The 16,438-nt window shown below is 38.5% G+C and overlaps 1 protein-coding gene across 1 annotated transcript in view; it reads right to left on the reverse strand.

Annotated features, from left to right (window-relative positions):
- The window catches only part of LOC149169626 (rRNA (cytosine-C(5))-methyltransferase NOP2C-like), a 251,675-nt gene that overhangs the window by 158,152 nt on the left and 77,085 nt on the right, over positions 1-16,438 (reverse strand). The window contains exon 2 of the mRNA XM_089427134.1: positions 4,448-4,700. Within this exon, the coding sequence (XP_089283260.1) occupies positions 4,448-4,700 (253 nt within the window). The remainder of the gene's footprint in view (positions 1-4,447; positions 4,701-16,438) is intronic.

Genomic DNA, 16,438 nt, shown 5'->3' on the forward strand with positions numbered 1-16,438 from the left:
AACATAGTAGTTGATGCCTTGTGGAGGAAAGACGAAGCACCATTGTTACTCGCAGTGTCAGTGATTGTCCCGAATGGCTTAATGAAATTCGAAGTGAATACGCAAAAGATCTAGAAACAAGTGCTATAATCAATAATCTTCCTCGGAATTCAAAATTTGAATGGAAGAACAATATTCTATGGTACAAGGGAAGAATTTATCTGAATGCAGATTCCAAATTGAAAGCCAAGGTTCTCAAAAAGTCGCATGATGCACTGTCAGTTGGACATGTAGGAAACTCTAAAACCTAATACAATGCACGCCAATCGTTCTTTTGGAACGAAATGAGCAATGATATTAAAAAATATGTAGCCGAATGCGAAAAATGCCAGAGGAATAAAAATGAAAATATTATGACACCCAGCCTGCTTCATCCCTTAAACATTCTGAATCAGATATGGGAAGAAATATCAATGGACTTTATTGAAGGGTTACCTGTATCTGATGGTAAGGATAAGATTCTTGTAGTAGTCGACAGACTCACCAAGTATGCTCACTTTATTGCAATGAAGAAATCAGATTCAGCAAAACAAATTGCTAAGATATTTTGCAAAAATATTTATAAATTACATGGATTTCCAAAGGTCATTGTGAGCGATAGAGATGCCAAATTTAAGGGTAATTTTTGGAAGGAATTATTCAATCATATAGGAACCTACCTCAACATAAGTTCTGCTTACTATCCTCAAACAAATGGCCAAACAAAGGTTGTCAATAAATGTTTGGAAGCTTACCTACATTGTTATGCCATAGACAAACAAAATAAGTGGGTTCAGTGGTTACATCTTGCTGAATGGTGGTACAATTCTACTTACCACACGTCAGCAAAAATGACTCCACTTCAAGCTCTATACAGGTATGAACCTCCAAAATGGAAGGACCTTGGTATCATCCAGACAAAACTACCAGCTGTTAAACACCAACTAGAAGAAACCCAAAAGGTCGTCCAAACTCTAAAAGAAAATTTAAATAATGCAAGAAACGATATGAAGCAGCAAGCTGACCAAAATAGAACTGAGAGAGAATTGGAAGTTGGAGATTGGGTATTTGTTAAACTCCAACCGTACAAGTCGTTATCCTTAAAATAGAAAGGAAAAAAACAAATTAGCATCAAAGTTTTATGGGCCATACCAAATCAACAAAAAGATTAGTCAAGCAGCTTACCGTTTAAACCTTCCTCATGAAAGACATGTTCACAACGTTTTCCATGTATCTTTCCTTAAAAAAGAACTTGGTGAACATCAATCAGCACAAACAACACTTCCATCATTAGATGACGAAGGAAGGGTCATTCTCAAACCAGAAGGCATCATCTCCATCAGGGAAAAGAAATTGTGATCTCGAGTAATCAAAGAATACCTAATCAAGTGGAAGGACTTACTAGAAGAAGAGGCTTCTTGGGAGTCTGAAGTATTTCTTCAACAACATCCGTTGTTACATATGCTTTGAAAACAAAGCATCTTTTCAGGAGGGAGGCAATATTATGTAAATTAATTAGTAGCTGTAACAATTAGTTAAAATAGGCAAAAGGGCATGATCACAAATCATGCCCATTCACCAAGAGGCACCCAAGGCAGTATAAAGCCAGGGCCTCCCACAAATTGTAATCCATCCATTCATTCATTAATAATAAAATATATATATATATATATATATATATATATATATATATATATATATATTCTCTAATAATCGCTGAGTTCATCTGCTGCAAAGAACTCATTCAGGGAAGAAGTTTCTTCACCTTACTAGTTTATTGGTGAGATACACTCTAACCTTAAGTATGAATGCCATATTGATATTTCAAGAAGCTATGACAATTTGGATTATTGCTCGAAGCAAGATAAAGCATCATGTGATGAATACACGTGCTGAACAACAAAACTGTGTTTTCTTTAAAGATGTTGCAGTATGTAGAGCAGGATATTGAAGCTACTAGTTTTTAAAAGGTCCTGAAAGATGCATTAAGTATTCTATATGGGCACTCAGTCTTGGAATCTATTTCTTGCACATTAAGGCAAGAAGGAAAAGGATCTATGTCATGCCTTTGAAGAAAGCACGCTCTGATAACAAGAGAAAAAGAGGCCGAGTCCCTCCTCAAGCTTAGAGATCAAAGTTCTCTTGATAAGTTCAAGTCCCTGTAGATTTATTACTGTTCTATCATAGCAGATTGAAGACATTGGTTTGAAGGTTTTTTGTTGCAAAGATCTGAGTTTCTATAGAAATGACAACATGGGTATTTGGGTACTGAAAATAATACTCAACCCAGAATGATGAAATCTATTCTTTGCACATCAAAATAAAGAATGGGATCACTACCATTAATGACAAACTATTGCTGCTGCTACAATGGTCTTGAGGAGGCTGAGTTACTTGTTCTAGAAGAACCAAGGATGATCATCTAGTTGTACTACTCAGAGGACAAAAATTTGCTGGACTATTTGAAGTCTGTTACTCGCTCATTCAATGGTTGATGACACAAGTTCTCTTATTAAATTGCTACAAAATGCAATGGAATTTCCTCCCTTGAATTTTGTTTTGCATATAGTGTTCTTGCTTGATTATTACTGTTAATTTCCTAGTAGGAATATTACAGTGGGTCGACTCCTCATAAAATACCTCCCAGTTGAACAAGATCATCACTTGGCCCAAGGGCGAGAGTACCCCTAAGGGACCTAATCACAAATGATGACCTAGAGATAACGAATGACTGCCCACTCCTTTTAGCACAGTTGTGACCCGGTTCCTCAATAACTTGAGCTCTGCATATTGGGATTTGGTAAGGTTGGATCGAGAAAGATCTTTTGTTCGGATGGGAGAGAAATCAATCTTCTCTTGACCCAAGGGCTTTGAGTCTATCTTCAAGTGTCCGGAAACAAATGAAGAGCATGGAGGTTAGGTCCATCCATGCATGCTCAAGAGTGCGGTCCTTCAAATCTAGAGTATCATGAAAGGAGGTGCCTGGTTATAGGGGACCCGAAGGGGCCACTGGAGAAAGGACCCGCGTACTCTCAAATTGAGCTCTCAAGCTTGGTGGAGGCATTCGTCGTTCAAATTTTCCTGTACCACCTCTTTGACCTTGGTAAGCGGGGGGGGGTTGCTCTCTTTTGCAGACCACTTCAACCCAAGAATTAAGTGTTTTCTATTGTGTTTTGTCTCCTGTTTAAAAATGGCCTGCTGTGGTTTCATCTCTTCCTATAAATTTTTAATGTTTATTATTTCTTTTTGGAACACAGGCTGATCCTCAATTGGTTTTTGTAAATCCAAGGTTTCTTGTGTTTTCATTTCACAATCCAGCTGCTTGAAGTCTATTACTTCTGAATGGAGCTGTTGATTTTCAGTTTCCAAAAATTCCACCCTGTGCAGCAAATTCTTGACATGGGAAGTCCAATAAGAAATGTCTCGTTCCATGGTGATATTAGTGGGGTTATAGATTTGTCCTTGGCTGTTGCCACTATTTTTCTCTAGCAATGATGGCAATGGGGTTTCTTCCATACCCCGCACAACACTTGCCCACACCTCAAAATAGAAACCTTACCTGAAACCTTGCTTGAAATCCTGCAGCTTCTAGCCTCCGATAGCTCGCAGCAAGTGTTTTTGGACAGGCACCTTAAAGATTGGTGGGCATGCCTCAAACTCACAGGCAACAGAGCAGTGATTAACACGATCGCAAAGGAAAGCCAGAGGCAGTGAGGGTCTGCAGACAGGCTCACAGACATCTCATAGTGTGCAGATGATGGAAAGAATGGGCAAAGCAAAGGAAGGGTAGAGGCAGTGAGGGTCCACAAACAGGCTCACCAAAGAATAATTGGGCCACCAAAGTATCTAAAAGGTCAATGGCAAGATGAAAAGTTATAGGAAGTAAATAAGGAAGGAGTAGATTTATTAGAGAAAATGACTAAACCTGGCGAACAGTTCATTGAAATGAAATCCTAAAAACGGAGAAAAAGGAATTGTATACTATTGCATGCATCAAATGTGGTCAATGCAAGATTAGGTGAGTTTATTTCTATTTTGTGAGTATCATCCTCCTGCCTTGCAATTCACTATCGGTTTATCAAAACCACCTTACAGTTGCTAAAACACTGAAAAGTAAATCACTACATTTCCATTAGCCTTTAACAACCAGTAGCCTTATATGTTGAGTTACTCTATTTGGATGTGCAGTGTTGTCAATTTCCATGGATAGGTTATGTGAAAACAAGATGGTTTTCATAACAAATAGTATAATTAGCAAGATAAGAAAATGAAATTCTAAAAAGTGTCCCATGCATGTCAAATTTAGAATAACATGCACAATTTCATCTATTTCTGTCCCACCATTAACAATTTTATGTGCTAATAAACAGATAAAAAAATAAAAACAAAAACCACTAATCAATTCTCCTTTACTCCTTTAAATTCTTACCATTTGCTTTATCCTGTAAGTTCCTCCCAGCAGGCTGTGAATGGTTTAAGAACCTCTGATCTTCTCCATTAGAGATACTGGTAGGCTGCTCTTCATCCCAAACATTGTCTTTAATGTTCTTGGATGCTGTTGATAAGGAGGAGCATTCATCATCATAGGAATCAACCTGCTTGACAGCTTTTAGAGCATCCAGTTTATATGCATGCACACATGTTAAGCCCATCTCCTGAGTTAGATTATGAATATCTTCCACCTGAACTTGTAAAAACAAAGAGGAATCAGGTTAAAATAAGGCCAGTTATTCCTATTCATCAAAACAAAAAGTATTTTGCCAACATATTTAGTCACTTGGTACCTCATAAAAGGGACTGCTCACTCTGTCACTTGAAAATGACTAATCTATACATACTTTATCGGCATATATCTCTCTTACTATCAGAAAATACAAAGCAATTTTCATTATCATTATGAATGAGTAAGGTGTATTTAATGCCTATGGTATCTTCACCATCATGCTCAGCTACTTTTTAGGATTAAAAAGACAAAGCATTTCACAACCAGTTTTATGGTGTCTAGCCACATAGACATGGTGGTCTGCAGGAAGAGATCTTGTGACAAGATTAAGATTCTAAGTTCTTAGCTATCTAAGCTAGCAATGTATGAATGGTAACATATCTGAAAGGCAGACTTTGATTCATCCCTAAAATATATTAATGGCAACAAACTCACCACCAAGCAATTAGAAAACAGAGCCATAATGCCTGTAACGACCCATCTACAATTTACAAACAGAACGTAAATATTAGCATGCATATGATAGCTACATATGCATATCTCACATATGCTGCATTAGTATATATGCGAACCATTTTTAAAAAGCCTAGTGAATGAATTATTGACATACGAGCTAAATATCTAAACTCGCCAGAATCAAGTAAATATATACTTATGTAATACTTGTTATACCACCATCATAAAATAACTAATTTTTATTCCAAATATATTAGTACAAAAGATTTTAATTAAATAAAGGAAATTATATAATATATTATATATCAAATGAAAAAAATTATGTAAACCTAAAGGTTCTAAATTAAAGTATTAAAGTTCAAAGAGAATTATATTGTTATAAAAGAATTATCTTTTAATTAAAGGTCAAATATTAAAAGAAATATAATATAATCTTAAATAAAACCTAATAAAAAGGGGACTATGTAATTTGATAAAGTGGTGAGTTGTGAAAATTCCTACACTCTGAAGGAACCCCTACTATAGCAAATCTGAATCTACTTCACCTACTTGATTTTTAATATACATTAACCAAGTTATTCTTCTGAATACTGAAGCAAATTACTTCTGCAACCTACACTAATTAAATATTTGATATCATGAAACAAAAAACAAAGCAAAAAACAAGATACATAGGACACACTTATTTTTGGACACAATTGTCCCCAGAAAAACCCAATGCGGGAAAACCGGTGCAGCAGCTCTGAGGGTTTATTATTATGCAGGGGAAATATCTGAATACAAATCTAACATGCTCATCTAGCAATCCTTTACAAAGAAAAACATTGCCGGAAAATCTGAGTGAGTTTTACCTCACTTCACCCGACAGAATTCCAGCTAATCCAGCACAAGACTGGCTAACCCTGGCTATTTCTACCATGGCTCTGGGTCAGCCCTACATCACCTTCTCTGCCCTTTGTGTCAGCTCTCCCCGCTGTTCCGGCAGTTCCCGACAATTCCGGCAGTTTCAACTGTTCCAACAGTTCTAGATTCCGCTTGACATGCATCTTTTCTGCGACAACTCTCCCGGCCACTGCGTTGCCTTTGCGTCAGCTCTCCCAACTGTTCCGACAGCTCTAGATTCTACATGACAAGCAGTTTTTCTATGTCAGCTCTCCCGGCTTCTGCGTCACCTCTCTGCAATATCTCTCTGCCTCTCTGTCAGTATTCTCCAAAAAGTCCTCTCGAATTCTCACTACCCCTTTGCTGTAAGACTCCCCAATCGATTTTCCTCCTGAGAACTTCTCACCTCAGAATATCGATTTCCTCAATCTCTCTGTGTATTTCCAAATGAACCCCAAGCCTCCATTTTAAACTTTTCATGTTGAGTCTTCAACGGCCGAGATTAAGTCTCTAATCAACGGTTAAGATTAAAACATGACTTGATCTGCCTTCTAGATCATTCTCACCCATATTTTGATTAATACCCATTAATATTTTAATTTTCCTAAGTTTAGACTTAGGAACCCCATTAAAAATATTCACCAAACAGTTTCTGGGTTCTTTAGAACTCATGTGCCTTAGCCTCTTCACCAATTTTCAAGGCTAGAGCACTTCCGATGCTACCAAAACCTAGCAATCCCTCTTAGCGAGGAAAGTGCTCTAGCAACAATGTCCACCTCCATGCTACTCTGTTTCTAAAGCACCTTCTTTCTACACTGCTACTGCCACCAACACTGTGTTGATGTTTCTACTGTACTACTACCCATGACACTGCCACTGCTGCTACTGCATCTGTACTACAGCTCCCTCTCAAATGTTGCATTTGCTATGCTACTAGCACTGCCACTGCTAACACTGCATCCGTACTGCAACTCAGTTGTTGAGAGAAGCAACTAAAAAACATCCAAAATTAGCTGAACTTAACTATGTTCAGCGTAATACAATGAATCGTGGAATCTAACTGTTGTTGATTCTGACCCTCTGAATCTTTTGCATTGCTGCTAACTCTTGCACTGTGCCAACTGCATTACTGCCAACCTTGCTCTGCGATGATCAATCTCTGGTCCCTATCTGGTCCCTAACTATTGCATTTGTCTTCCAAACACTCCACTGCATTCTGTGACACTAAGTCCATCTTGCTACTGCTCAATCTTTGGGCTCCCATAGCAAGGAATTGATCCAAGAGGTGGACTCTTCAAGGATCCTGCCCACATGTAGTCCTCCCAACTATAGCTCAATATTGCCCCATCTCCCTCCTGGAGATGCATGGGCACTCATGGCAAACTCATCCTTGTCAATCTTCGTTGAAGTAGCCTTAGGATCATGTTTCGCGTCCTTGTCTTTTTCTTCAAAGGACACTGGGATGCATAGTGGCCCATCTCACCACAACTGAAACATTTCACCTTCGAAATGTCCTCCTTTCGCTTCAGCTTCTGTTGTCCCTTCTATGCTAGAGTTGCATTCTCCTCCTCCTCTTGCGTCTTTGTGTAACTCCCACTATTGCCACTAAGGTTGACCTTCACTAGGTCCCTCCTTAACTCCTCCTATTGAAGAGTCACTCACATCTCCTCCCATGAAGGTAGTTTTTCTCTACCCAATATGCTTTGGACGAAAACTTGCTATTCATCCGAGACTCCATTCAGGACTATCCTCACCATCGTGGTTGGCTGAGGAGTGGACACCACTACGGTAAGCTGGTCTCTGGTTCCTGAAGACGTTGAAGATAAAGATTCACCTCTTCTCCTTTCTACATCAAAGTCCGCTGCAATTTCTACTCCAAATACATCTTTCGTTGTTCGAAAGAGCCTTCATACAGAGAAGACAAGGCTTCCCACATCTCTCGGGTTGTATCCTTGCCCTGCAAGTATGAGACCACATGATCTCGAACTCCATCGAGAATGAGCATCTTTGCCTTCCCCTGCTCAGCCTTGTACTTCTTCTTTTGATCATTGTCAGCAAGAACAGCTACAACACTTTTGACGTAGGCCTCGAGATCATATTCCTCCAAAACAGCTAAGATTCTAGTTTTCCATATGACATAGTTGGAGGCACCTTCTAACCTATCCTGATCTTTGAGCCCATGCGATGCCATCTTACCCAATTGTCGAACTGACTCCTCTAGTCACTGCTTAGTACTGCTCACCTGCGCAGCAAGTGAAAAATTCAAACTTTCTGGAGGAAAGTTCTTTGAGGAGAAAATTCCCCTTCTACATGTCTTCGTTCTTTTCCAGCGGATTTCTACGCCCTTCAAACACTGCGTCGAGGCTCTACGTCACTCCCTTTGTCTCTACAAACTCACGAACTGGAAATCTACCTCTGTCGTCCCAATCAGAGAGAGATATCCTAGGATCTGCTTCCCGACAAGGACTGCGCAATCCCTTCAAAGGGATTCGAATTACTTCCAAGTGCAGCTTTTGGCCTCACTGCTCAGCACTGGATCTGCTCTTCTTGTTTCAAAATCAGTCCTCAGATACCATGTGAAAATTCCTATACTCTGAAGGAACCCCTACTGCAGCAAATCTGAATCTACTTCACCTACTTGATTTTTAATATACATTAACCAAGTTATTCTTCTGAATACTGAAGCAAATTGCTTATGCAGCCTACATTAATTAAATATTTGATCTCATGAAATAGAAAATAGAGCAAAGAACAAGATACATACGACACACTTATTTTTCGGCACAATAGTCCCCGGAAAAACCCAATGCCGGAAAACCAATGCAGCAACTCTTAGGGTTTATTATTATGCAAGAGAAATATCTGAATACAAATCTAGAATGCTTATCTAGAAATCCTTTACAGAGAAAAATATTGGCGGAAAATCTGAGTGAGTTTTACCTCACTTCACTCGGCAGAATTTCGGCTGATCTGGCACAGGACTGGCTAACCCCGGCTATTTCTGCGTTGGCTCTGTGTCAGCCCTGGGTCACATTCACTGCCCTCTGCATCAGCTCTCCCGGTTGTTCCGGCAGTTTGGCAGTTTCGGTTGTTTCGACAGTTCTCGATACTGCGTGACAGGCAGCTTTTCTGCATCAACTCTCCCGGCTACTGCACTGCCTCTGTGTCAGCTCTCCCGGTTGTTCCGGCAGTTCTAGATTCTACATGACAGGCAGTTTTTCTGCATCAGCTCTCCCGGCTTCTGCGCTGCCTCTTTGCAAGCTCTCTCTGCTTCTCTATTAGTATTCTCCGAAATGTCCTTCTCGATTCTCACTACCCCTCTGCTGCAAGATCTCCCCAAACGATTTTCCTCCTTAGAACTTCTCACCTCAGAAAATCGATTTCCTCAATCTCTCTGTGTGTATTTCCAAATGAACCCCAAGCCTCCATTTTATACTTTTCCTGTTGAGTCTTCAACGGTCGAGATTAAATCTCTAATCAACGGCTAAGATTAAAACATAACTTGATCCGCCTTCTAGATCATTTTCACCCATATTTTGATTAATACCCATTAATATTTTAATTTTCCTAAGCTTAGACTTAGGAACCCCATTAAAAATATTAACTATTTTAATAAAATACAATCTAGGTGGAATTTCACCAAACAGTTTCTGGGTTCGTTAAAACTCATGTGCCTTAGCCTCTTCACCAAATTTCAAGGCTAGAGCACTTCCGATGCTACCAAAAACTAACATGAGTCTCAAATAAAACGTGACTACCTCCTTAAATCACTGTGAGGAGCCACATAATGGGACAGGGGGCAAGAATCCTCGCCTCACAGCCACGACAGTGGAGGATGAATGAACGGTGACTCTAAGCAATAAAAGAGAAGGGAGTGTGACAGAGAAGGGGTCTTTTTTTTCCTTGAGAGCGCAGTGCAGGAAGGGAGAACTTACAGTAAGGAACCACAAATAGAGCAGCCTTGATTGTTCTTGAAGCTTTTGAGCACAGGGGTCAAATTACTTCAAATTTGAAGTATTTTGGAGCTGGGTACCGAGATTGTGCCCAGTTTGGTAGGGAGGTGTTGGTCTTTTGGTAATAAAAGTGAATTTGGAGTGTCTACAGCCCGGGATTGACCTCAACAGCAAAAACTAGGTATGTATTATGCATTTAATAGGAAAATTGTCTCAAGATGTCACTGTGTGAATAATCAAGCTTCAATCTGTCAAGATTTTAAATTTCCCAAAAATAGTGCTTTACAATGCCAGTGCACAGATTTAATTTGAGAAAAAAGATGGAAACTTCAGTCGAGATAAGATGGCACAACCTTCTTGTTATCTTGCTACATGTATTTAAAGCTCATTTGTGATGTTATTGTTCACAAAAACACCTTTCTTACAGTGTGATAATGAATATATTTCAGGATTTCTCTACAAGAGTACACCATTAATGTTTATAAGAATAATTAAACAAATACATAAGCTTACACCTATAGAACACATCAAGCATAATGCTAAAATTTGTTGCTGTCATAAGGAGTCGAGCCTTAGAATGCCTTAAATGGATGTTATTGTTTGCTCTAAAAGTAGTTGTTTGGATTTTCTTTGAAAGTGTTTTTTTACAGGAACGAGTTTGGCAATGATTTAAAAGAAGAGTGATATATCATAGTGAGGAAATAGGCTACCTACTGTTTCAATTGAAAAAATTTAAATCTCTCTCTTGAAAAGGTCTGGTTGCTATACTGATTGGCATACAATTAGAAGATGGTTCACTGCAGGATATTGCATCTAAATTCAGATAATACAAGATAATAAGATAATTTATTAATGTCCACAAGTGACCACAAAATAGGTCAATGGAAATGTCATGACTAACTATGAACTTGTCAGAAGTTCACGTTAGGTGATTCGGCATCAATGGTTTGTCGATATATTTGTGATTGATTCTTCATTGACGGTTTGTGGGTTCCTGCTTGATCAACAGTTCATGGGTGCTTTAGCTAGAGTTCGCACCTAAGTAACCTGACACGGGAATTCGGGATTCGTAGGATATGGGGATTCGAGTGTTGGATTCAATTGACCCTCAAGAATAGGACACGTTAGGATTCGTTATATATTATTTTATTAAATATATATATATATATATATATATATATTAAAAATTAGATATTTCTTACACAAATTCTCATTAATGATACAAATTCATTGATTTCAAACATAGATCTTCATCTAGATGTAAGTTTTACCATTTACAAAGTAAGTTAGTAATATTATAGCATGCATAGTACAAACAAAATTCAAATACATGTCACATAAATGATAAATCAATGAATCATAAATTCTAAATTCATAAATGATAAATCATAATACATATTCAATTCATTAATGATCCAATAGGAGAAAGACAAGATAGTAAGATAAAGACACTGACAACTGTAGTTTTCTCATTAAGTCATCAAAATCAAAATGTGTTACATAGGTAGTGCAATGCCAATGGAAATAGAAATTGAAAATACAAAACAACTACAGGTATACAAGCCTCAAAGCAATAGATATCCCATGACTCATGAGCCATCAATCCTCATGGTCATCATCAAAATCAGCGTCACTGTCCTCATCAGCATGGTCACCACTACTCTCCTCTGCATCCTCCTCCTCCCCTGTATCCATAGTCGCCTTTGCATTTGCTAGTGTGGAGGATGACCCCTCTACAGTATCACCGCCATCAAATCTAACAAGCTCTAGCACTGGATCATTGAGATCCATGTTGGCCAATGCCAACTCAACACTGTTGTCCAGACCCATATCATCCAGAAAGACACCCACATCTTTGTCTTTCCCTTCAACCACTCTTCCCTCTGCCAGTAAATAAGACGAAGGTTGGTGTGCACATACACCATTATCTCTGCCCTGGACTACTCAAGCCTGCTCTTCTTAACACTATACAAATTCACATATGTGCTCCAATTCCTCTCGCAACAAGAGGATGAAGTCACCTAAGAGAGGAGCCTCATGGCTAACTACGGAAGAGGAGGGCTTGTTGCCCCATGATTTGCCCACCAAGAATAGGGCTTCTTAGCCCCCCTGTCTCTAATCACATCATATCTTGCAAATCAACCAATGTCAATGGAAAACTCTGCAAAGGCATCCTCCACCTCATAAAGCAATGCTCTATCCTGAAAAACCCACCTAAATGCATCTTCCCTCCCTTGTGAGATTTCACCATCCATGTGAGGAGGGAATCTGTGTGAAGGTCCACCATTCAGCCACTCATGGCTATAGTATTTTGGGTTCAATGAGTGAGCCAAACAATGTAAAGGTGTACAATTCTTGTCCCATCTGCTGCCAAGAATATCCTATATAGTACCATAGAAAGCCTCTGGTGATGTCTCATACTCGGGGCACTCACTCTGTAGAATAATGCTCCTCACAGACTCAATCATGGAATACCATCCCTCATAAACCTCTCCTAGGATGGGTTTGTCTGTATCTGTGAATCGAAGCAAAGAAATGATAGGGTCCATGATCTGAATAATTAGATCTACCCTCTCCCACCAAGCATCATCTAGCACTGTGTCTGTTGTCACACAGATTGTCCAGGCAGCGCAACAACGCTCAGACCAGAGGTTGTCACCCTGATCCCCGATCTCTCCGTTTAAGCCGTCTCCTAAGGCTAAGGGGGGTAGACCCTATGGGATAAAGGAAGACCAACTGTGGACCAATTGGGTTGGGAGACACAGCAAGGCAATTTAGCACTTGATTGATTTTAGAAATTAATGTACCAGTGCCTTATGGAGTTAATGATTAAATGATTATTTATTAAATGTTGCAGAAATATGAACCTTGTAAAACAATCATTTATCATCAAATATCCCAAGCAATACAAGCTATTCAATAAACTCACAATGCTTTAATAATGATCCAACAATTAAATTTCTAAAGATCGAATGTTTTAAACAACCATACAATTTAAATGCTAACCAATTACCACTTTCATATAGCTAATAAACATTTAAGTGCATTTAACTATAGAAAAGTGGAACATAGATACCACGAAAGATGCCAAAAAATGAATTTTCAGTTTTTTGTTAAGCTTTTTCAAAATTTTTAATTTTTAAATATTTTTATATTTTTATGTTTTTATAAAATTTTAGGATTAAAATAAAACAAAACTAAAGTCTGAATAAATAAAATTTAAATCTAAACTAAAATCTAATCTAAAATCTAAAAGGAACTTTTTTATGCCTTTTTTAAAAAAATTTCTATTTTTATATTTTTAAATGAAATAAAACTAAAAAAATGTCTAATGCTAAACTAGATGAAAATCAAAATATATACAAAAATGAAATCTAAAATTAAAAAAAATCTAATTCTAGAAACTAAGATCTAACTTCTAATTTATATACACAATATAAAATCTAAATTCTAAATAAAACTTAGACCTGAAAAAGAAACCTTTTTATTATTTTTTTTTTATTGTTATTTTATGAGATTTTTTGATTTATCAAAAACAAAACTAAACTTTAAAAAATTACTAAATGTCAAAACTAAAGCCTGAGAAATATCTAAAACTAACACTTAAAAATATCAAACATACATCTCATAAAAATATATACACTAAGCTAAAAATCAAAAGCGTTCTAACTATACTAACCCTAAGCTAACAAAATTGAACCTGTATATGAAAGTCGAATTACGTATTTGTCTTTGCAGGACGTCGTCTGAGGGAATGGCAGGTGCAATGGGAGCTGCGTAGGCATTTTGCAGGTCCGGATGGAGACGTCTGCTAGTTGAATTCAATGCAGGTTGAAGAGGAGAAGGACCCGTGCGCAGGGTTTTTGTAGGTATGGCAGCGTACAGGCAGCGTGGAGCTCCAGTAGATGGGCAGTGTAAAGAAGGTGGAGCTGCGTAGGGAGGACGCAGGGATTGGAGGAGATTAAGTTGCGCGTTGAGGAAGAAATGCAGTGCGATGGCTTCAGAATATGCGTAGGGAGTTGGAGTAGCGTAATGGGGTTTTGAGGATGAGCAAAACACAAGGGATAGAGAGCTGATAAAGCAGGATGGAGCGTGGAATGAAGCAGTGAGGAAAGGCAACGCATGGAGGTGGATGCAGGTTTTGAATTGTGGATTTTTTGCAGGTAAGTGAGCAAAGCTGCAGTGGAGAAAACTAGCACTATTATGCAGGTTTGGCGTGAAGTTTGGACGACAAAGGGGGCGTGAATGAAGAGTATGCAATGTGTTGGTGAGGGAAACGATGGAAGCAGCGTAGAGAATGGCCAGCTCAATGGTAGATGTTGGAATGGCACGCAAGGAAGAACTGTGGCCCCAAAAATATCTCAAAAAAAATTTCTGCAGCAATAAAACCCCAGGCAATAGTGAAAAATGAAGACGCAGGTAGCAGACCTGTAGCCCAGAAACTTGAAATTTTAAACCCTTCCTGCTTCAAATTGCCTAATGGAAACCTTGAAAAATTTTCAAAATCTGTACTTGCAACCTGCATTGGCAAAAAAAACAGAACACCCAAAAATAATATATGCAAGGATTAAACCTAAAAAGAAACCCAAAAACCAGCTAAACAATTACAATATTTACAGATTAACGACTCTAAGCAGCCAGATTTATCAATAATCCACAGAATTATTTTCAGAATTTTAAATTTTAGATAAGGTGCTTCAGAAAACCCTTCATGCATCTGCAAAAAATTCTAATGATAAGCCCGGGATTAAAACTGGCTTGGCTCTTTCACAAAACGCAATCCGGGAGTTGGTTGGTTCAGCTGAGAACTTCCCCCAACACCCGGTAAACTCAAAATTAAGAATATCTTGCACAGCTTAAATCAACCATTAACATAGAGGGAGAAAACCAGTGTTGATAATATCGCCAAGATATCGGCGATATTCGGAAATATCGCGATATTTTCGGCGAGCCGATATATCGCCGACAAAATATCGCGATATTTTCGGCTTTTGAAAATATCACGCGATTTCCGAAATATCACCGATATTTTCGAAAATATCGCGCGACGATCGAAAATATCGCCCGGTGACTGTAAAAAATTTCTGCATGCCCTATAAAAATCTGATTTTGGTTTTTTTCATATTATTTTCATTTCTGATTGCTGGAGAAGGAAGGGGAGAGCTATGTGATTGCTGCCAAGGAGGGTTTGAGCGTTCTAGGCCCTAGTATTGATATGTTATTCATGGTAATGTTAAATTCTTAAAGTAAAAGTGACATTCTCCTTAATCTTCATTTTCATCCTTTTACTTAAATTTTTAACATTACCATGAAATGACTCAGGATGTTTGAGAGTGGTTCCGGCCTCATTGGATTTCATATGGAGAAAGTAGAATTTTAGATTTCATTCAAAATGCAGCAGACTTATCAGTTTTTTAGGATTTCAGGATTGAGAGATTGTAATGTTTCCAGGTGACACCCCGGGCTACCCCTGCCACTAGTAGAGGACATGGTCTACTTCCTATAGCTCTTACTTCTAGTTCTTCAGCTTCTAGAGCATAGCAAACTCCACTGCCAACTCCACCAGCACCAACATCTACATCTAGAGGGAAAGGGAAAGCTATGGCATTTTCTCGCAAGAGGGGCAGAGGAAATCAATAGGATTAGACTTAAGTTATTTTCTTATGTGCTTGTAAGTTGTACATGAACAATGAACATTGAATATTCAAGAATCAAGACCAAACATATTACAATCTAATTTCTAAATAATAAATTTTGATTCTATTTATTTTTTTAAAGTGAACTATGAACTTTGAGAAGTAATTATATTTTAATTTGATTAGATAAGCTGCAACCTGCAATTTAATATGGATAAAAAACTATATTTCGGTATGTATATATATATATATATATATATATATATAAAACGTGTCCCCCATGTCTTGTTTCCAAGTCGTTGCGTTTCGTATTGAATACTCGTATTTACGTGTCTTCCGTGTCTCGTGTCCTCGTGTCACGTGACTTAGCTTAGACAATATTGATGTATTGTCTCTGTGGAGGGTGGAGTCTGAGGAGCCCCTCTTGGAGGAGTCACCTTCATGGTTAGAGCCAGTGGCAGATGATCCATTAGAGCAGGGGTAGCGAGAGGAGGACTCGGAGTCAGAGGAGGAGCAGCACTCAGAGGAGGAGCAGGAGGAGGAGGAGGACACTGCGGGAGCATCAGCATCAACACCATCTGCTATAGATATATGAGAGCATAGCCCCATACCTAGCACTCATTATTTGACATTAGGTTCAGGGCCTCCTACTACTAGGGGCAGGCCTGGCAAACAGCCTATCATGTTTTCCCGTAAAAGGGGGAGAGGGCAGTGATTTCAGATAGATAGCTGCTAGTTTTATTTGTTATGCTACATATAACTCATGATGA

The sequence above is a fragment of the Pinus tabuliformis genome, chromosome 4_2, assembly GCF_031772625.1.
Source record: "Pinus tabuliformis cultivar Carrire ecotype Pingquan chromosome 4_2, CPIR1, whole genome shotgun sequence".
Lineage (NCBI taxonomy): Eukaryota > Viridiplantae > Streptophyta > Pinopsida > Pinales > Pinaceae > Pinus > Pinus tabuliformis.